This window comes from Carcharodon carcharias, chromosome 8, assembly GCF_017639515.1.
Source record: "Carcharodon carcharias isolate sCarCar2 chromosome 8, sCarCar2.pri, whole genome shotgun sequence".
NCBI lineage: Eukaryota > Metazoa > Chordata > Chondrichthyes > Lamniformes > Lamnidae > Carcharodon > Carcharodon carcharias.
In genome coordinates this window covers 50,153,828-50,181,609 of record NC_054474.1, presented here as the reverse complement: position 1 = coordinate 50,181,609, position 27,782 = coordinate 50,153,828, and the positions used below count along the sequence as shown (strand labels likewise).

The 27,782-nt window shown below is 44.9% G+C and overlaps 1 protein-coding gene across 1 annotated transcript in view; it reads left to right on the top strand.

Moving 5' to 3' along the window:
* LOC121281177 (A disintegrin and metalloproteinase with thrombospondin motifs 2-like) overlaps positions 1–27,782 on the top strand; it is a 287,596-nt gene that overhangs the window by 250,008 nt on the left and 9,806 nt on the right. Inside the window, exons 14-18 of the mRNA XM_041193930.1 lie at positions 4,558–4,681; positions 7,205–7,285; positions 7,698–7,861; positions 18,533–18,692; positions 21,536–21,668. Of these exons, the coding sequence (XP_041049864.1) occupies positions 4,558–4,681; positions 7,205–7,285; positions 7,698–7,861; positions 18,533–18,692; positions 21,536–21,668 (662 nt within the window). The remainder of the gene's footprint in view (positions 1–4,557; positions 4,682–7,204; positions 7,286–7,697; positions 7,862–18,532; positions 18,693–21,535; positions 21,669–27,782) is intronic.

Sequence of the window (27,782 nt, the reverse complement as noted above, 5' to 3'; positions counted from 1 at the left end):
TTTCGGTTCGGCGCACGGGCGCAACAGGCAGGCGGGTAGGACACATTTGTATAAACCTCATCCATGGGCAGGATAAGAGGGCGCAGTGGGGTCACAAGTGTGCTCTGTCAGATATTGATTTTTCTAAGTTACTGACACTTGCCTGTGTGATCTCCAATACTTCAAAACGCATACCAGCTGCTTGGACTGGACTCACAACCTTCAGGTCAGCATTCAGCAGTGAGGAATATTTTTTGGGCCTGCAGGTTTCAGGAAGCTTTCTCTTGGCCTGAGAATGGGAGTTGAACTCTTCACTGGAGGCATCTCCTCTGAGGAGGAAGGGAGGGCTAGAAGGGGGAGGAGGCCAGGAGTGCGCATTCAGCTTCCAGGGGAGCCACCTTTGGGAGGTCAGGTGCAGGCACAAGGGGCGCAGGGCCAAGAGCTAGCCCAAGGCGGAAGGGGCCGCAGAAGATGCCACTAAACTGCTCCCAGGGTATATAGGCGGCGAAGCAGCTACCTCAATATGTCTGAGGAGCAGTGCCAAAAGAGGCTTCGTCTCTCAAGGGAGACAGTCAAATTTATCTGTCAGATGATTGGGCCAGAGATCCCCGCGAACTGTGTGGGTAGACACTCCATCCCAGTGGTGTGCCTAAGGTGCCTTATGTTTACATTTTCGAGTGCTACGTCTTGGTGCTGACCACTCGCCGGGAGTGGCTCCTGAGACAGCCTGCTGACTCTGCTGTCCTGTTGGCCTCGATGACCTTGGCAGTTGTCCTCTGGTCCTTGGAGCCTGTGCTGGCCACCTGGGAGGGAGCTGCCAGTTCCACAGCTGGCATCTCCCCAGTTGTCGCAGTCTCACTGGATGCAATGATCACTGACAGAGGGGTGGAACTGCCCTGAGAGGAGCCCACAGAGACGACAGCTGCTGTGCCGACATGAGGTCGCTACGGACCTTCCTGCTCATCATAGATGGATGGGCACCAAGCTGGGAAACTAGGTGCCCAGACCATCTCCCACACTGGCAATGACCAGCTGAGCTCAATGCCGATGTGAGGGCTTGCTGGTCCAAGTGCATCCCCAAGAAGCCCTGGAGGAGCCTTTCCACGAGAGTTGCCACTCTCTTCATGGAGGACGCATGGAGCTTGGCCATGAGGCTCATTGCTTTGGCAATCGTTCGCATAGACTCCTCCACCACGGACACCAAGCCAAGCATAGCCTCATGTATCTCCACCAGATGCTCCCACACACCCGGCCACGTTTCCTGCGCTTGCTGCATCGCGAACGACTGCAGAGGCACATCATCAGGCACCGACTGAGCATGTGCCTGGTCCCCTGCAGTCCTCCAACTACTAGCACCATGGGCACACTCTGTCTCTGCCAGCTCTTCCAGCGACTGTGAAGTGCCTTCACCGCTGTGCTCCGAGACAGTAGCTAATGTTCTAATTCCCACCGAGGTGCTAGCATCTGTGCTGGTGCCTGCCTGGCAGAGATGGTGTGACCCTGGTGAGACTTCAGGGCTCTCAGGTGCGAGATGGGGCCTCTGCTGCTCCTCTTCCTGGCCCCGCTCTCTGATGCTGAAAGGAAGAACAAGGACATTGGATCGGTTAACGTGGAGACACTGACAATGTGCATCCCTGTCCCCCGGATCATTATGCGCTCATCCTTCCATAAGCAATGGTCAAGCCATGTTGCAAACTTTAATCACTGAACATTCAGCACTGCCTCAGCTGTTGCGAGAGCAATAGTGACTTCACTGCTGTAAATAAATACCTACCCATGGCACCCTAGCCTCACCGACACCAGTGGATCTTGGCGCATGGTGCCTCTCCAAATCTAGGGCCTCCTGCTCGAAGTGGACTGAGAATCGCCAACTGTGCTGGGCTACCGCCAGCCCTCACCCGCTTGGCAGCACTCTGTGCATTCTTCTCCTGAAAAGGAGAGAAGAGCATTGATTAGTGCTACTTCTACCTGGACTCTCTTCACGGACGGCCCACCCCAGCCAGAGTGGGACATTGCAGAGCTCCAGTGTCTCCTCACCCTACTGCTACTGAACACTCACACAAAGCTGCTAGACCTGCCCCCCCACCCCCTTGGCCAAATGCTGCCTACATCACATCAGGCACTGCATGGCCTAACCTTCCATAGCAAGGAGGCGCAAGCACGTGGAACGCAGAGGACAGCAGATCGATCGGTGCCAACGCCACCGTGAATCTCCCCTCCCAGTGTGTCATCACCCTGACTTTGACATGTCCTGGAGTTCCAACACTGTGCCTAGGTACAGCCCCTCCAGGTTGCCCCCAAAACAGTTATGTGGGTTTCAGTGTACCACATGCTGCGGGGGCTGAACCCTCTCAGGGTCACCTCGGCATGGGCAATACCTGCTGGCCCTCCCAGTGAAGGACACATGCCGTCAATGATTCAATGCAGCCACTACGCTCACACTTGTGGGGTGCGTGGGGGGGCACCAGGGGGGGAGAGCCTACCTGCTGGGTTAAGTGACCAATGTCAACATGATATTCACCCTTCCTGAGCGCAAGAGGTCATTGAAGCGCTTGTGACACTGGATCCAGGTGCGACGCACCACGTCGTGGGAGCTCACCACCTCCGCCACCTCCTCCCAGGCACGTTCCATCATGTGGGGGAGCCTCCTCCTCCCGTCCTGGGGTACTAGGACCTCCCGCCATGCTGCCACCTCCCCAGGCTGTAGCAGCTTTTTGAAACAGGCCGCCGGGTCGCCATTGGACCCGGAGGTCATTGCAGTCCCGCCACTACCCGCCCACTCCTGCTGTCTTCAGGAGCCACGATTCACTCTGAGCGGGTCTTAATTGGCACGCCTGTGTAAAATGGTGGCATGGACCCGATTACAAGCGACGATCGGGTCCACGCCCACTTGTGCCCTTTCCCGTTCTGTCTCACCACCAGCCAGAAAATTCTGCCCTAAGCATGGTAGCGGGCATGAAAAACAATGTTTTACCTGCCGGGCGCAGTGGCAGGTTTCAGCACCGTATCATCTGCTTCCCACCTTATTAATTATGCAATCACAGGAAACATGCCGTCTCACTGGTGGGCAGCCTCTGAATCGCCCGTCATGCTGTTACCTCACCGTTTCCTCACTCCCGGTGCCATATCTAAATTGTAGCCACGCACACAGTTCTCAATGCTTGCAGCCCAGGACTGCTCCAGTGAAAGCCAAGAAGAGTTCAGTGACCCATCACTGGAATGCATTTTGGAGGCCTGCTGTGATGTCCTGCACCCCCACGTTAGCCACTGGAGGTCCAGCAATCTCACCAATCCAGCCTGGGAGGAGGTGGCAGTGGTGGTCAGTGCCAACGCTGCACAGAAGAGGTTGGCCATTCAGTACGGAAAGAGGATGAATGATCTCATCCATGCCACCTGGGTAAGACAACCATCTCATCACTCTAAACTCACACACCCATAAGGCCATCACACATTCACTGGCATCTCGCTCACTGCCGGCTCAAGGGATATCATCACATACTCTCTCACACAGACCCTCACATCTCCATCTAGCCTCAATTCCTCTGGAGACTGCCTCCTCAGCCCTCAACATCTTGAGGCCACTTGCACAGATCAACATGTGCCCCCACACATCCCCCTGGGATACCCCCTTCCCCTGTACAGCCCTAGCCCTGCAGCCATTGAAAAACCACCCCGCCTTTATGGCTGGTCTGGCAGGTAGAAATCTGCCCGTGAGCCCCCCTAAAAGTGATGTGGTGCTGCCCGTGAAGCCTGGCGCTGATGACTACGAGTGCTGCCCAAAACAAGGTAGGCAAACAAACCCCAAAGTCCCATGCGAAGTGCAGCTCACCAGGTGCACTGTTAGTAATACCCACAAATGCCCAGATGATCCAGCATGGGGAGTTGATTCCAGTGAGCAGACTTGTAATGAGATGCTAAAGTGTTGAAATTACGTTCCTGACATGCGGCAGCAGGAAACGTGGCCTGCCATTGATGGGTGGAGCGGACGATCGCAAACTGGTTTCACAATGGTGTAAAACTGATTTTTGGCCTTCTCACCATATTGTTCCCCCCCACCCCAGCCTGCCATGACACCCGCCACCAACACGCCTGGATGATTCTGCCCACGAAAGCTGCATAGAGTCTACCCACTAAACAGTGGAAAATTCAGGCTTATTTTTAGTTTTGAACTTGTCCCTGGCAAATACTAGAGTGAAATAACTGATTAAAATATGACATATGTTCTGTTACATATGTACTGATTTGTTTGAATAAATCTCCAAAATATTAAACTATACTGGATGATGGAACACAGTCTGAGGATATTCACCTGCCCTATCTTTACAGAGTGCATTGGATAAAATGGAAGAATCTTGCGAGTTGCAGAGGAGTCCATGAATGTGAAATTCATTAGAAAATGATTACCTAATTTTATCATCTGCTGTTGCTAGACTAACAAGGGGGTAACTATGCCTCAGCGAATACGTCTTTGACGTTAATAGCTTTCTTTAATATTAATGCTTGTCTTTATAAAGAGCCTGTTAATTATACTCCCAAATGCTCCAAAATGTAAGGTCTAGTGCTGTTTTGATGTTTCAGAAAGTGGGCTGTGATAAAGTGCTGGGCTCCGTTAAAAAGGAAGACAAATGTGGGGTGTGTGGTGGTGATAATTCTCATTGCAAAGTGATCAAAGGGACATTTTCCAGAGCAGCAAAAAAACCAGGTCAGTGTGTTTAGTTATTATTTATAACTTTAAAAATTGCAAAGATAAAAATGGAACACAGCATCTCCAATCACTTAGCCAATGAAGACACCATCCAGTACAGTAATTACAGAACAAATCTCATCTTTAACACCAAGTTGTCTAATTAGGTACAAAGCTGCCTCAAATGAGGAGGAGAATAGCTAAAATGTCCATTCCTAATTACTATTACGATTAAAAAGCTTCGCCCACTGGCATGGTGTGGAAAGAGCTGCTGGGAGGAGAGGGGTACCTGGTCCAGTCTGTTGGTAATCGGATTTGGGCAGGAGTTGGACAAGGAGAAGCAGCCCTGCTCTGCAATGAGTATTGCCAGTAAATGATAACTGGGACCCCAAAATGCTGACTGTTGGCATCAAATGCTGATGGCTTCCATTTTAGGCGATGGAAAATATATTGTGGGATTTATCACTGATCCTACACTCACAACAAGAAATTGCACATGAAGGGAGAACAGGCTAAAGACAGGATTACAATATTGTTGTGGGAATTCTCTAACCCATACACTGTTGGAGACTACTTCTTTACTGGGAAGATGGTATCAGGGAATTTAACCTCCAGATTCCATGGTGTTCCAGTTGAGAATCCAGTCTCTGATTATCTTTGAAAATACTCTGTGTAGTTGCTTGGGTTTTGGGTGAGTTAAAATCTCAACCTTTGGGCTGCATTATACACTGAATGCAGGCTCAACCCATGTAAATGTTGGGGGTGAGCGTGCCTCCATGTAGCTTGCTTGCCCTACTTTAATTTTTTGGGTGATAACCCTTTAATTAGCATGAGACGGGGCTTCCATCCATCAGGTGGTAGTACCACCTCTTAGAGCTTCCCCAGCCAATCGGATGCTTAATGGCTCTGGCAAACGTTGGACAGGGTGAGGAAGTGGGATGGGTGGAGGGTGGATGTGGGGAGGCAAAACTGGGGGGAGGGGCCTCCAACTGGCCTCGGAGCCCTGGCAAGAGGCAACCCCCTCCTTAACTGACCAGCAGCCCACAGGGTTAAACCTGCCGGGCTACACATTGAGCACTGGCCTCTTCTGCCACCTGTTAAATCATTGACAAGATGAGGCCCTTTAGGGCATTAATTGCCCACATAAGAGTCTCAATTGAGCCATAGGCGGGCGACCCACCTGCCATTCGTAAAGCCGTGGTGGGGCAGGGGTGGGCCAGCTGGCAGCTAGCACTCCGTCGATGACCTGGCACCCTAATTTACGGGCCCACCTGCCTGCTTTCCTGCAGGTGGCCTATAAAATCCCACCCTATATTTTGAATCATTAGCATGGGCAATGGAGAGTGTATATTTGCAGTCACACGATTGTATAAATTTCTGCAATTTAGTTTAAATAGTTTAAATTGTCCCAGTGAAAATTGGGTAGTGGTCAGTTGATAAAAACATTACATAAAATAAGCACCAAAATTCAGTCTACTCAAATAGAATATTTACTTCACAACTGTTTGACACTCTTTCAGATTTTGCACAACTGCCCGAGATAAATTTCTTTCCTTACACTCTCCTTTTGGTGACATCTCAAAGTTTTCTCTTCCTTTTAGGCAATAATATAGTGGGTTGCAACTACATTGACACCAGCAGGGCCCCAGGTGACAGGTAGCCAGAGATCATGGAAGGACAAATTGCAGGTCTAGTGGCAACTGAAGACAATTTTGAAGGCAGCTTCCAAATTCTGGCCATTGCCACCTCTCAGGGCTGGACAGGTCTCCTAGCTACCGTGGGAACAGACAGCTGCTGATGATTGAGGCTGCAGATTCAGAGCCTAGTAGAATTTTTTAAAAATTCATTAATGAGATGTGGGCTTCGCTGGTTGGGCCAGCATTTATTGGTGACAGCCAAAGACCCTGTGCCTGATATTGCCATTTCTCAGGACAGCACATGATAGGATGCTGGCAATCATCCTCAAAGCACTATGCCTGTGTAGAGTGACTAGCAAGACCAAGCTGCCCAGGATCACCCTCCAGTGATGCTTCCTTTCAGGAACTAGCTGCCATGGGTCAGGAGACAACTCTTTATACAGGATAAGCAGTCAAACTCATCTAGCACTATAGGCCCCTGAACATTTCAATGCAGCATTAGGATAGCAGATAAGGAGACATGGTTAGATACCAAGGGAAAATCTCCTAATTTCCTCAGAAAGGTTAGCAGCGTGATAGGTTGGAATCAATTCTCAGAGGAGAGAAAAGCACTTGGTGATATAGACGAATTTACATTTACTAAAATTAAATTTTCTCAATCTTTTAGGCCAAATAACAGTGTAACAATGGTGTAATTACCGTACTGAAGACAAGGAGGAAATTCAGGGCAATTTCTCATCCATATCTTGGAAGAAAATTAACCCTAAAATATTGGCAATTCATTTGTCACCTCAGTGATAATTTTGGAATGTTATTTTAATGTTAACACAAGTTCACTTCAATTAAAATGTGTTCCATACTTTTAAACATTATATTTGATTACTATTTTTCTCTGATCTGCAAGGCTATGTGAAGATGTTTGAAATTCCGGCTGGAGCTAGACATCTGTCTATTCAAGAGTTAAGTGCATCTCCTCATTTCATTGGTGAGTCTTCCCCTAAATGAACCACAAGTATCAAACCTCAGATGAATTCCAGAATTGTTGAGGGAAAGCAGTTCTGCTTGAAGAGATGATTTGAATCAACCTCATTATTTAAACATAATTCTCTCTATCCATAACGGTTCCTCACAAAATAACCGTACCTCTCAATTTTAAATGTGTCAGCTTGTGTTTACACCATCAGTAAAAGATGCCATTCTATTTAAGGTGCAAACTGCAGCAGAAGGAGATGTCCAGTGTGTCCTGTGTTTAATGTTTTAAAAGTATTTCCAGTGCTATTTTTAATGAAAGTAATAAAATTTAACTGATGCTCAAAAGTTAGTTTTGTGATTTTAAGATAATGTAATTATGTTTACTTAAAACAAACTCCAATAATTGTTTTTTTTCATTTACTAAGTGATCAAGAACCAAGCTACAGGAAATTTCATTTTGAATGGAGAGAATGATTTGCCTGATTCTAAAACTATCATTCAAATGGGAGTAATATGGGAATATTCCAACGATGACAACAAGGAATCTCTACAAACTGTTGGACCCCTCTATGACGGGATAGTTGTACTGGTAAGATTACATTACAGTTACTACTAGTACAGACACAATTTACATTTGTACAACAGCATTAACACAATGAAACTTCCCACAGCTTTCCACTAGAGCTATTATGGACACTGAACAGGAATTGAGACAAAGGGTGGGATTTTCCAGCCCCTCCTGCTGGCAGGATCTTCCAGTCCCGCCAAAGTGAATGGAAGTTTGAATGCCACACCTCATCCGCCATGGGGAATCCTGCCGTGGGAGGGGTGGAGGGGGTAGGGGTTTGTGGGGATGGGGGGGGCAAAGAGATGTTTGAAAGTGATGCTGCTGTTGATTCATAGTTGGAAGAAGGAATATCACAATATATGGATGGCCAGAAGAAAGAAAGTTGGACACAAGAGAGTGTTTGAATATGGCCAGTTTTGATTTGTGCACACTTCTCCCAAATCCCTATGCCTCCACCTTCTTTGCCAGCTGCTGATTCCTTTGTGCATTCAAGAGTATGATCCTGTCTTTTTGTGCTTTCCCACCCCTTAGAGCAGTGATCATGCCTTTTCCCCTTTACCTTACTCCACCATCACCAGAAGTGCTTCTCTCTCACCAGTAAAACTACACTCTAGTCTTTCTCTTGCCTCTAAGTATTTCTTTGACTTGTAAATATTTCTATAACCTGCTCACTAATGCTCAGTTTGGGTTCCTCCTGGGCCACTCAGCTCTTGAACTCATTATGGCCTTAGTTCAAACATGGACAAAAGAGCTGAGCTGTAGAGGTGAGGTGAGAGTGACTGCCCTTGATATCAAGGTAGCATTTAACTGAGTGTTGCGTCAAGGAGCCCTGGCAAAACTGGAGTCAATGGGAATCAGGGGGGAAAACTCTCCGCTGGTCGCAGCAATACCTAGCACAAAGGGAGAGGGTTATGATTGTCGTTGTTGGAGGTCAATCATTTCAGTCCCAGGATTTCACTGCAGGAATTCCTCAGGGTAGTGTCTTCAGCCCAACCCATCTTCAGCTGCTTCATCAATTACATTCCCTCCATCATAAGGTCAGAAGTGGAGATGCCTGCTAATGATAGCACAATGTTCAGCACCATTTGTGACTCCCCAGATACTGAATCGATATCTATTAATAAGTGGAAGTACCATTCGCACCACACAAATGCCAGGCAATGACCATCTCCCACAAGAAAGAAGCTAACCATTACCTCTTGACATTCAATGGTATTCCCATCTCTGAATCACACTCTATCAACAACCTGGGGTTTGCCATTGACCAGAAACTGAACTGGACCAACCACATAAGTACTATGGCTACAAGAGCAGGTCAGAGACTAGGAATTCAGCAGTCAATAACTCCTGACTCCCCAAACCTTGTCCACCATCTAGAAGACAGAAGTCAGGAGTGTAATGGAATACTTTACAATTGCCTGGATGCGTGCAGCTCCAACAACACTCAAGAGGCTTGGTACCATCCCGGGCAAAGCAGCCTGCTTGATTGGAACCCCATGCACCACCTTAAACATTCACTCCCTCCACCACTGACACACAGTAGCGGCAGTGTGTACTATATACAAGATGCACTGCAGCAACTCACTAAGGCCCCTTTGATAGCACCTTCCAAACCTGTGACCTCTATCACCTAAAAGGACAAGAGCAGCAGGTACATGAGAACACCACCACCTGCAAGTTCCTCTCCAAGCCTCACCATCCTGATTTGGAACTATATTGCTGTTGCTTCACTGTTGCAGGATCAACATCCTGGAACTTGCCTCCCAACAGCAGTGTAGGTGTACCTACACCACATGGACTGCAGCAGTTCAAGAAGGCAGCTCACCACTGTTGTAGGGTGTTGGATACTTTTTGGTAGGTTTTAATTAAGTCTTTGCAGTCTTAAGTAGGTGAACTGTATGTATTTATTAACTACAAGAATTATATATATATATATACACAGTAAAGGTTTCAAACTAGGAGCTGTGTCATGCTTGTTGGTGTACTCATTCTGCCCAACGCAAGACTGACTCCTAGGCATGGGTCATGTGTTCCCTTACATCACTATGTGGGTGGTACTGTGCTCAGTCCCAGGTTAACACTGTATGTGCCAGACGTTTATCCTACACCTCCCCCAAGTCCTTATCCAATGTATTTCAAGTTATTCTCGTTTACCCCATGTATTTACATCATTATTACTCCCCCATCTCCCCCCTCCAAGTCTCTGAGTTCATAGGTTCAGGCAGTCTGGGGGCCTTATAACCTTTCCATATCTTGTTCGCACTACTGTTGCAAGAGTGGTAGGCCCTGTTATTGCAGAAAATGCTTGATTTGGAGGTAGTTATGGCATCTGGTTATTTTCCTTGATGTCTCTCCACTGTACTGTGGGAATGGGCCATCTAGGGTTGAGGAGGAGACTCCTCCTATTTCTCCTGGCTGTACCCTCTGGGGTGCCAACCAGGTAGGACCGAGGTTGATCATCATATCATCATCCTTCCTGATGATAGTAACTTCTCTCTCGAGATCTTTAATCCAGATCTTGTCATCCTTTCATAGTTGTGGCAAATGTCTGGTGTAGTCCCTCTTGTTGTAGGCGGAAGCCTGCTTTCACCTGTAAGACAGCACTCTTGCTTGAATGCCCTGGTAATCCTTAGTTACCAACTTGGTATCAGTTTTTTTCAGCAAGATTGGAAGTTGTGTGCAGAATTTCCTGCCCTCCAGAGTTCAGCTGGGGCCAGACTGCATTTTAACAGGGAGGACTTGTACATTAGCAATGTTGTGGGAAAGTCTTTATTCTTTTTTAGGAGGGCTTTTACAGTGCTCGGACCCCTTTTTTGGCCTCCCCATTTGACTGTGGATATCTTGGGGAGTTGGTTTGGTGGTGGAAACTGGATGTGGTGGTGAAGTGCACAAAGTACTCATTTGAAAATTATGGTCCATCATTGGACATGATCTTGTCCAGGATGCCATGGCTTGTGAACATCTCTTTCAGTGCCTTAATTACTGTCCCTGTGGTAGTTGAGTATAGTTGCTTCACCTTAGCTCATCTGGAAAAGTAATTCACCACTATAAGGAATAATTTGTCGTTGAAGACAAATAGGCCAATACCCAGCCTCTCCCATGGCCTGGTGGGGAACTGTGTGGAGATGAGGGGTCTCTTTGGTCCTGCCTGTGCAGCGCACACACCAGATCATTCGTTATCATGTCCTCAATTGTCATGGGAATGCCTGGCCATCAGACAGCGGATTGACCCATGCCCTGCACTTGATGATGTCCAAGTGGCCCTGATATAGTTTTTGAAGGATCTCCGGCCGAAGGGAAACTGGGATGATCAGCCGCTCATTGTTGACATGGGGCTTGTCTATGATCATAAAGTGCTTTTATTGCTTGAACCAGGCTATCATGGTACCATCGCTTGGTCTCTGCAATGGTGGAAGCGGGCGCATTCCTCATCACGCATTTGTTCCTGGCGAATCTGTTGGAGTTTACTGTGGCTGCTGGCAGGTGTCTTCTTATCCATTGGGAGTACGCTTCCAGCTCTGCGATGAGATTGACGTCCTGTTTTGTTAGAAGGCCTAATGTGGCCCTGAAAAGTGTGTCTGCTGTTGTTTGGTTACTACCTTTGACGTATACCGTCTTGTAGGCAAACCTCATGAGGTGTAGGAAGAACCTCTGAATTCTGGGAGGTGCCTTTACTAGCTCCTTCTCATCCAGTAATGAGACTAGTGGCTTAGGATCTTTTTTGATTGTGACCTTGACTGCAAGGGCTTCCTTTTCTGTGATGGCATACCTCAACTCTGTGCCCGACAACCCTCTGAAAGCATAGTGCACCAGTCAGCACCTTCCATCCATTTGTTCCTGGGATAAGACCGCCCCAAGGCCTATGTACAAAGCTATGGTGATGGACAGAGATGCATCATAGTGAGCTAGAATGTCTGTAGAGAACACCAACGCTTTAATGTGAGAGAATGCTTGCTCTTGATGAGAGTCCTAGCACCATGCTTGGTTTTTCTTAAGCAGATGCCTCAAAGGTTCTGTGACCTGTGCAAAATTAGGTAAAAATTTTGCCAGTTGGTTCACCATCTCCAAGAATCGCTGGAAGTCTGGAATTGAGAATGGGGTTGGGAATGCGCTGATAGTTTTAGTTTACTGTGGGTCTGCTGTGATGCCTTTATTGTTGATCATGTTGCCCAGGAACCAAATTGATATTTTGGGGAACTCACATTTCTCATTCAGTGTCAGTCCTGCTTCCTGAAGATGGTCTAAAACTGCTATGAGTCTCTTGTGTTCCTTCACCATTGTACCGTGAACCAATACATCATCCATGTGCCAAAGTGATTCCAATTGGCAGGTGGTTAAAGCAGAATTGGTCAAAGCGGGTAATGAATGTGGTCAGCAGCCTGGAGTCTACATCAAGGGAAAGTTGCCAAAAGCCACTGTTTGAAAAGACTGTGCTCTTCAAGAGTTTAGTAAGGCTTTTGTCCACTCAGGACATAGGGGTGTACTTCTCTGGTTACAGCTTTATTGAGCTGTGTCAGGTCGACATAAATACAGATGGACCCATTCAGTTTTGGGACTGGGACCATCCCGGAATGCCAGGCGATTGGCTGTGTGACTCGGGAGATGATTCCCATGTTTGTCATCTCATCCAGCTGCTGCTGCATTTGTTTCATGAATGGATGGGGGATCTTTTGTGGCGTGAATAGGCACATGGGTTTGGCATCCTCCCTCAGTGTGATCATGTCTGTTTTTCAGTCACCCCAGTCCTATAAAGAGCTTCGGGAACTCACTTTTATACTTGGAGCTAGGCCCTTGTTGTTTGACCTTGTCAAGTTTTTGAAGACTGTTAAGTTCAATGCAAGCTTTGTAGCTTACTGGTAAATAGTCCTAATTGTGGTCCACAAACAAGCTCCCTCGGTTTCTTTTATCCTTGTACCTCAGTGTCGCCTGCAGGGTGCCATTCACCAGGAACTTTGTGCTCCATATAGGTGTGTCATGCGTGGCACCAGCCATTGGGGCACCAGCCATGGTTCTCTGCCTGACAGGACTGTAACACTGGCTCCTCCAAAACAAAAATCTTGGATCTTTGACTTCATCCAAGAAGCATGATTCTGTGTCGTCTTGGTGTGCAGTCTCGACCTCATGAATCATCTTTGAGTCTTCTGTGCGTTTTAGATACTTTGGCCATGCAGGAGCGTCCAATTCTGTAACATTGAAATTTCAGGACATTGCCTTTGCCTGTGGGGTACTTTGCTCCACAGTGTTGGCATCATCACTCTAATGATCATTTAGGGTATTGCTTCCCTTGGCCTGGAATGTCCTTGTTCCTGTGCCATTTAACCAACTGGACTGTGGGATTTCCTTTGTACCACAGTTTACTTCTCCTCTGTGCGGCACATGGAGTTCAGACTGCCTAACAATTTGGATAGTTTTCTCAAGGGTTAGATCATCCTTTGCTTGAAGCATGCCTGAGCATGTGTCATTTGCAACTCCTATAACTGTTCTATCCCTGATAAGTTCAGAGTTTAGGTCTCCATATTCACAGCCTTCAACCATCCTGTACAGATCACCATTGGATGAGTCAACAGGTTATCCAGACTGCTGGACACATTTATTAAATTTAGCCTTTTCAAGGATTTTGTTACTTCTTAGGTAAAAAATAAACATCGAATGATTTTAGTACTTCAAATTTAGCAGATAATTTGTTGTTCCTCTAGCAATAATCAGGCCTACCAAGCAAATCAGTGTGTTAATTTGTTGAGCCTCTGTCTTTTTATCCAGCCCTGAAGAAGCAATCATGTATCTAAGGAAACTTTTTTTCCAAAGTCCCCAATTATGTGATCAATCTGAGTCTTGAATAAGCCCAAATTGATCTGGAAATGTGGATTTTGATCCATGGTTAAAAAGTGTAGGCTCAGCTTTAAGAAGTTGCTGAAATTCAACATGGCGCCTCTATTCATTTAAAGACAAAGGGTTAATCTGAGCTTGCCAGTTTTGGTGGGCTCCCGCTGCAATGGGGCTCATGCTTGGCCTTGAAAAAATGTTAAACAATGGCTGCTTGGATTGACTAGCTGCAGACTTGTCTGTTTCAGCATTATGCTTTAGGGTCGCAGTGTGTTGAATCCTGGCCTTTGGTAGCGTTTGAAGCTGATTCTTTAATTGTGATTCTTCCAAATGAATCAATTATGTTTTTACCCTTTTGGAGTGAGCTCAGACACCATATGTTCAGGCGCCAACTCAAAAATCTGTTTTTTCTGATGGAGCTTTTAAATGGCAATTTCTGACCACAACTATCTAAAAGTTTCTCAGAATTTACTGAATTTAAAAGTTTTAGCTCACCTTTGTTAGGTCTGCTGACACTGTACTTTGGAAATTGAGGCTGGACTTCCAAGAGACCCTGTGGAGTCTTCTGCTGCATTGAGGAATTTTAAATTTCTGCCTTCAGCTTCCAAGCCTTTCTTTGGAGCATTTCCCTTGCGATTTTCTTCTGTGCGCCTGCTTCTCGAGCTTTGCTTCAGGTCAGAACACTCCTTCAAATGTTTCTTTAGTCTTGTAGGATTTTAGTTTTTATCTGCATTTTTTGCAAGGTTTCTGTTTTTTTCTATCAGTGCCACCATGTCTTAGCATCTTGGATATTGCTCAGTGCGTCTTAATTAATTCATCATAGTCTTAAGTCTTGGTAGTTTTTTTATGTCTTAGATATATAACTATGTATTTATTAATACAAGAACTATAAGACCATAAGACCATAAGAGACAGGAGCAGAAATTAGGCCATTCAGCCCATCGAGTCTGCTCCACCATTCAATCATGGCTGCTAAGTTTCTCAACCCCATTCTCCTGCCTTCACCCCATAACCTTTGATCCCCTTACCAATCAAGAACCTATCTCTCTCGGTCTTAAATACACTCAATGACCTGGCCTCCACAGCCTTCTGTGGCAATGAATTCCATAGATTCACCACTCTCTGGCTAAAGAAGTTTCTCTTAATTTCTGTTCTAAAAGGTCTTCCCTTTACTCTGAGGCTGTGCCCTTGAGTCCTAGTCTCTCCTACTAATGGAAACATCTTCCCCACGTCCACTCTATCCAAACCTTTCAGTATTTTCTAAGTTTCAATCAAATCCCCCCTTATCCTTCTAAACTCCATCGAGTTTATATATATATACATAGTAAACTATGTACGTATATACAATAAAGGGGTCAAGCTAGGAGGTGTCTCCATGTTTGCTGGTACACATGGCTCTGTCCAACACTAGACTGACCCCTAGGTGCAGATCATGTGTTCTCTCACATCATTGTGTGGGTGGTACTGTGTTCAGTCCCACATTATCCCTATACATGCCAGACCTTTATACTACAACCACCAGCTTATCGAGGGCAGTTAGGGATGGGCAATAAATGCTGACCTAGCCAGCAAAGCCCACGTTCTGTGAAAGAATAAAAAAGAGAGTACCATTGCTCATGGGTGATGACACCTTGCCCGTCACTGAAGCCTTTTGGCCTGACTATACTTTCCATCGCATGCTCTACCCAAACCACAACAGTGGCAGATTAGCCATCACCAGCTCACATCTTGGTCTCTGACCCCCCATTTCTCTGGCAGTTCCTCTTTCAAGCACCTCAGCTTGTTCTATGCCTGTGGCCTCACTTTTAAAAGCCACATTCTTCACTGGGCCCCAAACCTGATCCTAAGTTTCTCACTGAAATGTCCTCCCTTCTTTCCTCTGTACTGACTAAATCTTAATCGTCAGTGATTCCAACCTCTGTTTCAGCTTATGTAGTTTTCTTTCCTGTAATTTCACTGCCCTGTCTCTCCTTTCATACAAGCTGTTCTGCCCATATTAAAAGAAGCCCCTTTTCCTACTATTTTTCTGAACCCATACATGTCCGCCGTAAGCTGTTTATTCTCTCCCCTCCTGATCTTTCCTCAATTATGGCCTTCATTTTTGTTCCCACAAGTGCAATCCATGCAGCATTCCATGTATCTGGTTTAGTCATCCATCATTATATCTGGCTGTACCAAATCAAGTGCAAACTCTCTCTCCTTTGCCCAAATTGACCAATACTCAAGTCACATCCTGGAGAGTAAAGCTAACCCTAGCTTTCTTTCCTCCAGTACCAACTGTCTCTTTAAACCTTTCTCACCTTCCTCTACACCAACACCTCTGCCAACAAGTATATGGTATTTTGTGTCTAATTTTGAGACCATACATTCAGCTGCCTCTGCTATTTCCTCCTTCCCCTTGTCCTCCAAGTCATCCTCTCCACCAGACTCCCCAGTCCTGGCTGTGATCTCCGGCTTCTTCTATTTCTCTTCTATCTCTCCTCATACACTATCTGAGCTTAATGCTACCCTTACCCCATTCACATTGAACTGTTGGCTGCTCACCTCCCTTCTTGGCTCCAATGCCAGCTGATATTGTAAATGATTTCCTGTCACAAGGAACAGTTTCCCTCCCTTTTAAAACAGTTGTCATGACCCCAACCTCAAAAAAAGCATCCTTGACCTCTCTATCATTGCAACGTATTGCCTCCACTTTCCTCTCCAAAACCCTTTAACTTGATGCTACCTTCCAAATCATGCCCATTTTTCCTGCAGCTCTATATTTGAATCTACACAAGCAGACTTCTGTCCTTCTCATAGCACTGAAATAGCACTTGTGACTATAACCATGCTGCATTTTGCTCCTTCAGCATCCTCAATTCCTCGAGCCTTTGACACAGTAAACCCTATATTACCATTGTTGAATGTTTCTCCACCATTGTCATCTCAGTGGGATAGTCCAGTTTTGTTTCACTATTAGTTGTCACATTGTAGCTAAAGCATACCCAGGAATAGCTTCGCTTCCTTCTGCACCATTGCCTCTGGAGCCCCAGTCTGTTCTTCACCTTCTCCTCGTGGTGATATTACCCAATGACATGGGCTCAACTTCTAGTGGTAATAATATCCATTTCTACCTTTTCACCACCTCTCTCAATCTCCCCACTGCCTCTGTGCTGTCAGACTGCTGAACAACATTCACTTTTCAATGAACTTCAATTTCATCCAGTTAAAAATTGAGGAGAGTTAAGCCATCATCTTCAGCCTTGCTATAAAATCCTTACCCATTCCACCAATTTCATCCTTCCACCTGGCTATTGCCTGAGACTGAATCACCCAGTTAGCAACCTCAAAGTCACAAGTAACCTTGGTTGATCTTGCAACCTCAAATCCTCTCCATCACAAAGACCAACTACTGCTAGCTTGCCCAGCACTGCATGAACCCATCTGCTACTGAATCACTCATTCATACCTTTGTCATCTCCGGGCTCAACTATTTGAATGATCTCCTGGCAGGTCTTTCATCCTCTATAAACTTCAGCTTATCTAAAACCCTGGTACCGATAGTCTATACTGCACTATGCCCTGCTAATCCATCAACCTGTCCTCGCTAGTCTACATCAGCTCTCAGTCACCGAAGCTTTTAATTTATAATTTTCCTCTTTATTTTTAACTGGTTTCAAGACCTCAGCACTGCCAGCCCAAACTCCTCCAGTCCTACAAACACCAACTGAACTTTCTATTCATCCAACTCCAGCTTCTTGTGTATCCTTCCCTTACATGCACCATCATTGGCAGCCATGCCTTTATGCTCCACTATTTCCTACATAGACTTCTCTGCTTCTAGACCTCCTGCCCCTCCTTTGAGACCCTCCTTTTTTTAATTAATTCATGGGATGTGGGCTTCACTGGCTGGGCCAGCATTTATTGCTTGTCCCTAACTGCCCTTGTGAAGGTGGTGGTGAGCTGCCTTCTTGAACTGCTGCAGTCTCCATGGTGTAGGTACACCTCCAGTGCTGTTAGGGAGGGAGTTCCAGGATTTTAACCCAGCGACAGTGAGGGAATGGTGATATATTTCCAAGTCAGGATGGTGAGTGACCTGGAGGGCAATTTCCAGGTGGTGGTGTTCCCATCTATCTGCTGCCCTTGTCTTTCTCGATGGTAGCGGCCGTGGGTTTGGAAGATGCTGTCTAAGGAGCCTTGGTGAATTTAAAACCCTCTTAATTAACTGAGCATTTGATCACTCCTCATAATATTGCTTTCTTTGGCTTTGATTCCATTTTTATCTGATTTCATTGCTGATGCATTTTACTAGAGGTGCCAGGGCTAGTGCTATAAGTGCAAAGAGTTTTTATTGTTGTTTACATAGAGGGCATTAATTGGTAGAATCAGTTAGCAGGAAGGCTGATTAAAGTCGTCACAGTTCTTTTAAAAACAGTTAACTGTTGTAATGGTAAAATTATTTGACTGATCTGCTGGAGGAAAAAATCAAATGGACTAAAAGGTCTTCTTTGTCTGAACCACCCTTCTGATGCTTATGAAATTCTTGCTCCTTTTCATACAGTTGCAGTGGTATATAATTATTTAATAGTTAATCTTTGTCTGTAAATGTTGAGCAGGTTTCAGAAACCTAATGAGAGCTTCTCCTTCCATGGAGAGATCTCATTTGTACTCAGCTGCTCCTTGTTCTGATCAGGAACTAAGCAGAGTTTGAGTTGCATTCTGGTGCCCCAATGCATAATTCCCCCATGTTTATGTCAATTAATTTTCTCTTGTAGTTGTTAATGTGCATGAGTACTTCCTGTTACATCGTAAATGTGATTATTTGAAACAATAGGCTTTATGAATATGTAATCATTACTAATGTATCTTTATGCCTTTTAAAAAAAATAGATGATGCCAAATGATGATACCAAATGCTCCTTGACTTATAAGTACACAATTCATGAAGACTACTTGGCCACCATTACTAATGAAGTTTTACAGGAAGACATGGCTACATTTGAGTGGGCTTTGAAGAGATGGTCCCAGTGCTCCAAACAGTGTGGAGGAGGTAATTCTTAGCTAGAGAATAAATTAGTTTATATCTTCTATGAGCCAAAAATTGTCTATTGGTTATAATTAATAAATCACAAATATTTATTATTGTATAAGTGTTATAGGGAAGTTGTGGATCAGCACCTAACCTAATGTTGATTGCACTCAATGAGTCAAGCAGGTTAACTCTCTTAATACTAAAATCTGGCAATTTTTTTTTAGAAAACATGGCAATCTACCTGTACGGTGGGAAAATGCCTCGTTTGGAACATGCTTATGGTCATGCAGTAGTTATGATACTAGATTGGTAATACAGAGAATAGAAGTTCAAACCCCACCATGGCAGTTCGAGAATTTGAGCTCAGTTCTAAAATCTGAAAATTAAATGCTATCACATCAAAATGCCTAGGATCAATATCAACTTGTCTTAGCAGTCAGGAAACTGAGGAAGAATGGTTTTAATGGCAGGACCCGATTATCATTTAAAACAGGGAAGTTGTGCTGAACCTTTATAAAGCCCTGTTTAGTCCGCAACTAGAGTATTGCATCCGGTTCTGGTCACCACACTTTAGGAAGGATGTGAGTAATTTTAAGATGGTGCAGAGGAAATTTACCAGAATGCTTCCAGGGATGAGGGATTTTAGCCACAAGGTTAAATTGGAGAGGCTGGAATTTGTCTCCCTGGAGCAAAGGAGATTGAGGAGAGATTTGATAGACATATACAAGACTGGTTTAGATAAGGCAACAAAGAAAGGTTGTTCCCATTAGACACTACAAGGACTAGGGGAACACAGATTTAAGGTCTCCCAACCTGACAATTGACCTGTCCTCAATCACCCTTGATCTTCCCTCTAGCATGCTTGAGCTGCCTTTGGTAAAGATTGACCTTTCCTCTGCCATCCAACTCCCTCTCTCTATCCTCCACAACCCTTCTTAGGACCGGTACAACCCAACCTCCCTCCTTCAGACAGCCGCTATCCGACCCTTCCACAGACACTGATGCCCTGACTTCCTTGGGCGGGCACTATCCACTGAGCTCAATGCAACAGCTCAGCCCCCTCTCCCCAGTCCACGAAAGCTCCCCATACAAGAAAAGCAGCTCCTACTTCAAATCCACCAGGAAGACTATCTTGCCTGCTGCATACCACCTTTAACTGGTCATGAATTTGAAGGCACATGTTTCTCGTTTGCTGCTGACTTAATCAGAAAGGTACAGTTGAATCTGGTGACCATGGCCAGAACCTTGGCTCGGCAATTGGGGGCGGGGCCCGTTCGCCGACGCGTAAAATGGTGCGCGGTGACACCGGGCATGTGTCCTGATGTCACCACACGCCATTCAGACCTTCAGTTCGGCGGGCACGCACCGGAGTTGACTGCGTGCCCGCTGAACTGTCAAAGGCCTATTAAGGCTATTTAAACAGTAATTAAACTAATTAGCTGAGCTGTTGTTCCAACCTTAAGGTTGGCGGGTAGGCAAAGAGCCCAGGCGGCCTTCAAATATATCATGAAACCTCATCATGGGCGGACTGAAGCTTCATGAAGGTTTTTAAAGTTTAATAAAAATTTTTAATAAAATTCATTGACATGTCCCAGCTCAATAACACTGTCACATGAGGGGACATGTCTTATAACATTGCTGTGGGTTTGGAATTACATGTAGGCCAGACCAGGTAAGGACAGCAAATTTCCTTCCCTAACAGACATTAGTGAACCAGATGGCTTTTTTGCAACAATTGATGATAGCTGTCATGGTCACCATTGCTGAGACTAGCTTTCAATTCCAGATTTATTAACTGAATTTAAATTCCAACAATGCCGTGGTAGGATTTGAACCCGTGGCCCCAGAGCAGTAGCCTGGGTCCCTGCATTACTAGTCTAGTGACATTACCGCTACACAATTGTCTCACCAACTTAATTGCCAACTTTCATCCCACCGTCAGGAATCTGACACTTTGCCTCCTGCACAATTAAGTGCCCCTGCCTGCCCCTGGGAATTTCACTAGATTTCACCCCGTGACTCTGAGTTCTTTCATGTATATTTCACTAATGAATAGTGGATGATTTGTAAATAACTGCCTTATTTGGCACTACTCACAACAGTTGTAACAGTAAAATGAACAGTAAACTGTTCTTTATTAATTACAAATAAAGTACCTATCAGTTGGGTAGGAGATGTGATTCCTGGTGTAATAACAAAGCTTATGTTTGATTAATTCTTTTTATTGGAGATAGTGTTAAATGACCTTATGGTACTGGACTATCCACTGATGGTGGTTTAGAATGGAGGATGCTAGGTAATCTTATTGACATAATTTAAAACAGTGTATATTTTTACCACTGCTCCTTGATATAAATGAACTGTTCCATAAACTTATAAACAGTGGTTTATTTTATGCCAAAAAACATGAGAAGAATTGATATCATTTTAAAATGCACAATATGATTTTAATATTTAAGCTTTAGTGACAAAGGGCACAAACTGTAGCCCTTTCAAAATCAAACCTGAAATTAAAATGAACCTTACTTTTCATTACTAGGTGGAGAATAAAATCATCAAATGTTAGTGAACTTTAATCATCATTGTAGTAGTAAGATTCAATAAGCTTGCATTACTATTGTCATAATGCTACTACTGCAAGATGAAACAATGCTCAATAAATCTGAATGCTCAATATGATCAATAACCATTCAATTTCAGCAATTCCCAATCTCTCAGCCGTTATAAATTATATTTGCATTGTCATTTAAATTAGTTGAGGATCAATATTTAATCCAAACAACTAGAAAAATCCACGGATGTTCTGTGAAAACGAGGTATTTAAGACGTTTATTCTGACGGAGATGATTGATTTTATTAAGGTGCTCAGTTTACAAGATACGGCTGTCGCAGGAAGGCTGATGCCAAGATGATTCATCGCAGTTTCTGTGATGCAAGTAAAAAACCAAAACCAATCCGTCGAATGTGCAACTTACACGAGTGCTCCCAGCCTATGTAAGTAAGCGGGAAGAATCAGGTCCTCTGTTCTGTTTCTTAACTACATGTCTTAACTAATTACTGGGCCACATCATCTGAAGACATGGGGGCGAACTTTAATCCCCAAAAAATGGCTAGGCTGGGGTGGAGTGAGATGTTAACATTTTTCAAAGCTCAAACCAAACCACAATCCATTCATTTCAGGTTAGTGGAGGTGGGACAAGAGGTGAGCAGCCTACCTACTCCCAGGTGTTTTAGTTAGGCTGGCAGCCTCTGATTTAACCTGCTTTTCAGGTTTAACAGTGTCTGACCAGGTTTCCAGGCCTCACAATTCCAGCAGCTGAAGGGAGGTGAGGACAGCTTTGTAGAGAAACATTACAGTACTGCTTGTGGGCCGGGCGGTGCAGGAATGCTTCCCACGACACCCAAGCTGTCCCCTATTGGACATCCCCCTATTGTAAAGTCCCTCAGAGTTAGAAATTGGACACTCCACTGGGCCAAGGATTGGACTCTCAACATTGTCTTCACTCCAGAGTGATAAATTGGACTTATCTGCTCCTGCATCCTTCTCTAGAGTCCACCATGTCTGACTGGAGGCTAAGCCTGTCAATCAGACTGACTTCCAAGTGGGGAACCCGTAAAGGTGAAAAGACAGATCCCATGGGGAAACCTGGACTTCCGGGTTTTCCATGTGAAACTCTGCTCCGTGGTCTAGGCCAGGCCAAGATGTCAGGCTCTGCAATCTAATGACACCCAGATAGTTCTACCTCAACACCACCTCTATCAACCCCTCTACTGCCTCAGAATTTTCAGGTTTCCTGTATGAAATTGAGTCCTGATGGGCTGCAAATTCTTTCAATTAAACGTTGGAAAGATCAAAGCCATTATCTTTGGCCACTGCCACAAACTCCATTCCCTCGCCACCAATTCCATTCAAGGTTTGGAATTAATTTGTGGGAAGATATTTCAGTGAGTGCATGGTCAATCTGTTAAATGGTCTCCTTAGTATTGATTCTACATGAAAATTAGATTCCTGTCTGAAAATAGCAGCCTTGGATACAGTTTATGAATAATTTGAGACAGGACACATGGTTAGTTTGGCATAATTGGGAGCAAACAGATGACTTTGAATCAATGATTCCCAAAGTTCTCCACCGCTGGAATTTTCCCAGAGTTATTTCTAGGCCTGTTCCAGGTCTGTTGTGGACTAATTAATAGATATTGATTGCTGTGATTAGAATTCCATTATCATTGTATCAAACAGGTCCTTTTTCCTTTATTCATTCATGTCCATGACCACTGACTCAAGCTGAAGCAAACTGTTTGCAACCTTGGCATCTTATTTGACCCTAAACTGAGCTTCTGACCCAGAATCCTCTCTATCACTAAGACTGCCTATTTACATCTCCATAATTTTGCCTGTCTCTGCCCCACCTTAGCTCATCACATTCTGAAACTCTTAGACTTTTGTTTCCTCCGGACTTGAATGGATCCTCTTCCAACACCTCTCTAGCTTGGTGGAACTGCACTCTCCTGGTTCTGTTCTTATCTAACTGTAGCCAGAGAATCACCTGAAATGGCTCATAGGGCAGAATTTTGCCCTTGGTTGGTGGGCAGGCCCCACCGCCTCGGCCACCGAAACAGGGCCTGCCGCCATTTTGAGTGGGTGGGCCAGTTAAGGCCTGCCCAGCGGCCTGCCTGACGGGAAGTGCTATGCACTTCCTGTGCGGTGGGGGGGGAGGGAATCCCCAACTGTCAAAGTGCGCTTTTTCAAGCATGCGTGCAACAGAGCGCACTTCTCTCTGAGACTAAGTGCTGTCTCAGGGAGATTACTGGCATTCTAAACCACTTTAAAAATAGAAAAATATAAAAATTAATAACATGTCCACATCACGTGACAATGTCACACGAGATGGGACATGTTAATAAAAACAACATAAACTTTATTTAAGTTTTTAAAAACGGACATGAAACTTCATCCCGCCAGTGGATGAGGTTTCATGTATTATCAGAAGCCCGCTGGGGCTCCTGGCCTGCCCGCCAGCCTTAAGGTTGGACGGGCAGAGCATTTAACTACCTTAATGATCCTATCAATGGCCTCGATTGGCTATTGACAGGTCGGCGGGTGGACAGCTGATTTCTCTGTCCGCCCGCCTTCCTCGATAGTTAAATGGACCGGGATGACATCGGAGGTTCCTCCTGACATCATCCCGCATCATTTTCTCGTCGGTGAGCAGGCCCTGCCCCCAAATCACTGACAGGAAAATTCAGGCCATAGACTCATAACCATCTACAGCACAGAAGGAGGCCATTCGGTCCATTGTGTCCGCACCAGTCAACAAAGATCTGACTACACTAATCCCATTTTACAGTGCTTGGCCCACAGCCTTGAGGGCTATGGCAATGCAAGTGAATATCTAAATATTTCTTAAATGTTACGAGAGTTTCTGACTCAACTACCCTTTCAGGCAGCAAGTTCCAGACTCCCACCACCCTCTGGGTGAAAAAATTTCTCCTCAATTCCCCTCTTAGCCTTCTACCTCTTAGCTTAAATCTATGCCCCCTTGTTATTGACCCCTCCACTAATGGAAAAAGTGCCTTCCTATCTACCCCATCTATGCCCCTCATAATCTTATACACCTCTATCAGGTCCCCTCTCAATCTTCACTGCTTCAAGGAAAACAACTCCAGCCTATCCAATCTTTCTTCATAGCTCAGATCCTCCAGCCCAGGCAGCATCTTGTTAAATCTCCTCAGCACCCTCTCCGGTGCAATCACATCCTTCCTACAATGTGGCGTCCAGAACTGCACACAGTACCCCATTTGTGGCCTAACCAGCATTTTATACAGTTCCACCATAACCTCCCTGCTCTTGAATTCTACAACTCAGCTAATAAAGGCAAATTTCGCATATGCCTTCTTAACCCCTTATCCACCTGCCCTTCTACCTTCAGTGATCTATGGACATGCACACCAAGGTCCCTCTGATCTTCAGTACTTTCCAGGGTCCTACCATTCATTCATAGTGTCATCCCTTGCCTTGTTAGCCCTCCCCAAGTGCATTACCTCACACTTTTCTCAGTTGAATTCCATTTGCCACTGCTCTGCCCACTTGACCAGTCCATTGATATCCTCCTGCAGTTTATGGCTATCCTCTTCACTATTTACCACCCCAGCAATTTTCATATCATCCGTGAACTTCTTGATCATACCCCGTACAGTTAAGTCCAAATCATTTTTGTATACCACAAACAGCGAGGACCATAGCACCGAGCCCTGTGGAACCCCCTGGAAACAGTCTTACAGTAACAGAAACATCCCTGTACCATCACCTTCTGGTTCCTGCCTCTCAGTCAGTTTTGGATCCAACATGCCACTTTGCCTTGGATCCCATGGGCTCTTACTTTCTTGACCAGTCTGCCATGAAGGTCCTTATCAAAAGCCTTGCTAAAGTCCATGTAGACCACATCAAATGCATTGCCCTCATCAATACTCCTGGTTACCTCCTCAAAAAATTCTATCAAATTTGTCAAACATGACCCTCCCTTAACAAATCCATACTGACTATCCCTGATTAATCTGTGTCTCTCCAAGTGCAGATATATTCAGTCCCTCAGAATTATTTCTAGTAACTTCCCCACCACCGAGGTTAGACTGACTGGTCTGTAATCTCCTGGTCTATCCCTTCCTCCCTTTTTTAATAATGGGACAACCTTAGCAGTCCTCAAGTCCTCTAGAACCTCACTTGTCGCCAAAGAGGATTTGAAAATTACTGCGAGGGCCCCTTATATCTCTTCCCTTGCTTCCCTCAACAGCCTGGGATACATCTCATCTGGGCCTGCGGATTTATCCACTTTTAAGGCTGCTAAACCCGCTAGTACTTCCTCTCTCTCTATGTTAATTTCCTCTAATATTTCACAGTCCTCCACCCTGATGTCTATACCTGTGTCATCCTTTTCCATTGTGAAGACCGATGCAAAGTATTCATTGAGGACTGTACCCACGTCTTCTGGGTCCACATGCAGATTACCTCTATGGTCCCTAATTGGCTCTACTCTTTCTCTAGTTATTCTCTTGCTCTTGATATATTTTTTAAAAAACCCTTTGGGTTTCCCTTTAATCTACCTACCAATGCTTTCTCATGCACTCTCTTAGCTTTACCATTATCTTTCATGATTTCTTTTTTAAGTTCCCCTCTGCAATTTTTATACTCCTCTAAGGACTCTGCTATATTGGGCCCTCAGTATCTTCCATAAGCTTCTCTTTTTTCCTTAATCCTAACCTTTATGTCCCTTGACATCCAGGGTTCTCTGGACTCGGCCCCCCCTCCGCTGTCTTTACGGGAACATGTTTGCCTTGTACTCTCGCTATTTCCTCCCTGAATGCCTCCCACTGTTCTGACATACAGTCTTATCTGCAAGTAGCTGATTCCAGTCCACTTGGGCCAAATCGTATCTTGTCTTAGTAAACTTAGCCTTTCACCAGTTTAGAACTTTTATTCCCGGCCCAACATTATTCTTTTCCTTAACTGTCCTAAATCTAACTGATCATTGTCACTGTCTCCAAAATGCTCCCCTACTGATATGCCTTCCACCTGCCCGGGCTCATTTCCGAACATTAGGTCCAGAACTGCCCCCTCCCTTGTTGCCTCAAAACTAAAATTCCCATCTTTGTTTTTAAATCTCTCCATGGGTTCTTCTGTCCTGATGTCTATAAATCTCTTGCTCCGCTCTATTTCTGCAACCTCCTCCAGCCCTATCACCCTCCAGAATATCTGTATTCCTCTAATTCTGGCCTCTTAAGCAAAAATTTCACCAACCTCACTATAACCTGTCTTAGTTTCCTAGGTCAGGGATCATTAGGTATTTATTGAATACTTTTGCAGGGCTCCCTTCCAGAAAGCAGGATTTCACCAATGGCCACCAGGATAATTAGGGCACTGCTACAGTGAGACTGCTATTGAATCCAAGCAAACAGAAGGCGTCATTTTAATCGTTCTACCATTGGTGGCCATACCTTCAGCTGGAAGGCCCTAAGCTCTGGAATTCCCTCCCTGAAACTCTCTGCCTCTCTCCTTTCTTCCCTTCTTTAAGGCACTCCTTAAAACCTACCTCTTTGACCAAGCTTTGGTAATCTTACCTAATGTCACCTTAAAAGACTCAGTGTCACATTTTTGTTCCATAACATTTCTGTGATTTTACTATGTGAAAGGCACCATATAAGTGCAAATTGTTGTTATCACTGTATAATTGCAAGTTGCTGTAGTCATTGTTGATTATTCCAGTGCTCCCTTGACTCATTTCAGTCTCAACTGAAACCTTACATAAAAAGCCTTACATGAGAAGTAGGGAAAAAAGTAGGCGATTTGGCCCTACATTCCTGCTGCAACATCCAGTAATATCATGGCTGATTCTCTATCTCAATTCCACAAATTGCCTTAGCATCCAAGAATCTATTGAACCTTGATTTGAAAATACTCAACAATATGCTCTCTGGGGCAGAGAATTCATTAAGATTCACAACCCTTTGAATGAAGGAAGTTCTCCTTGCCTCAGTCTTAAATGGTTGACCCCTTATTCTGAAGCTGTAACCCCTTGTTCTAGACTCCCTAGTCAGGGGAACATCCTCCCAGGATCTACAATGCCAAGCTCCTTAAGAATTTTTATATGTTTCAATTTGATCACTTCACATTCTTCTAAATTCTAGGGAATATAGGCCTAGTCTACCCAATCTCTCCTGATAAGAAATCCCCTCATCCCTTCAATGAACTGGATTGGTTTACAATGTCTTGAGAACTATGTATTGATGCTTTCTGTTTGCTTAGATTCAGTAACAGTCTTGCTATAGCAATGCCTCAATTTTCCTGGAGGCTGTTGGTGTAATCCTGCTTTCTGGAAGGGAGCCCTGCAATGTTCCCTGACCTAAGAAATTAAGCCAGATCATAGTGGATTTGTTGAAATTTTTGCTTTGACCCTGGAGCAGCAGGATTAGGAACATTTTGCTCCATCAATCATATCAATACCACAACATGGGCTCAGTTACATTGACTAACAGCAAAGAAAGAATCTCCATTTACATAGCTTCCAGACAATTCAAAATGCTTCACAGTCAATGAATTACTTTTTGAAATGT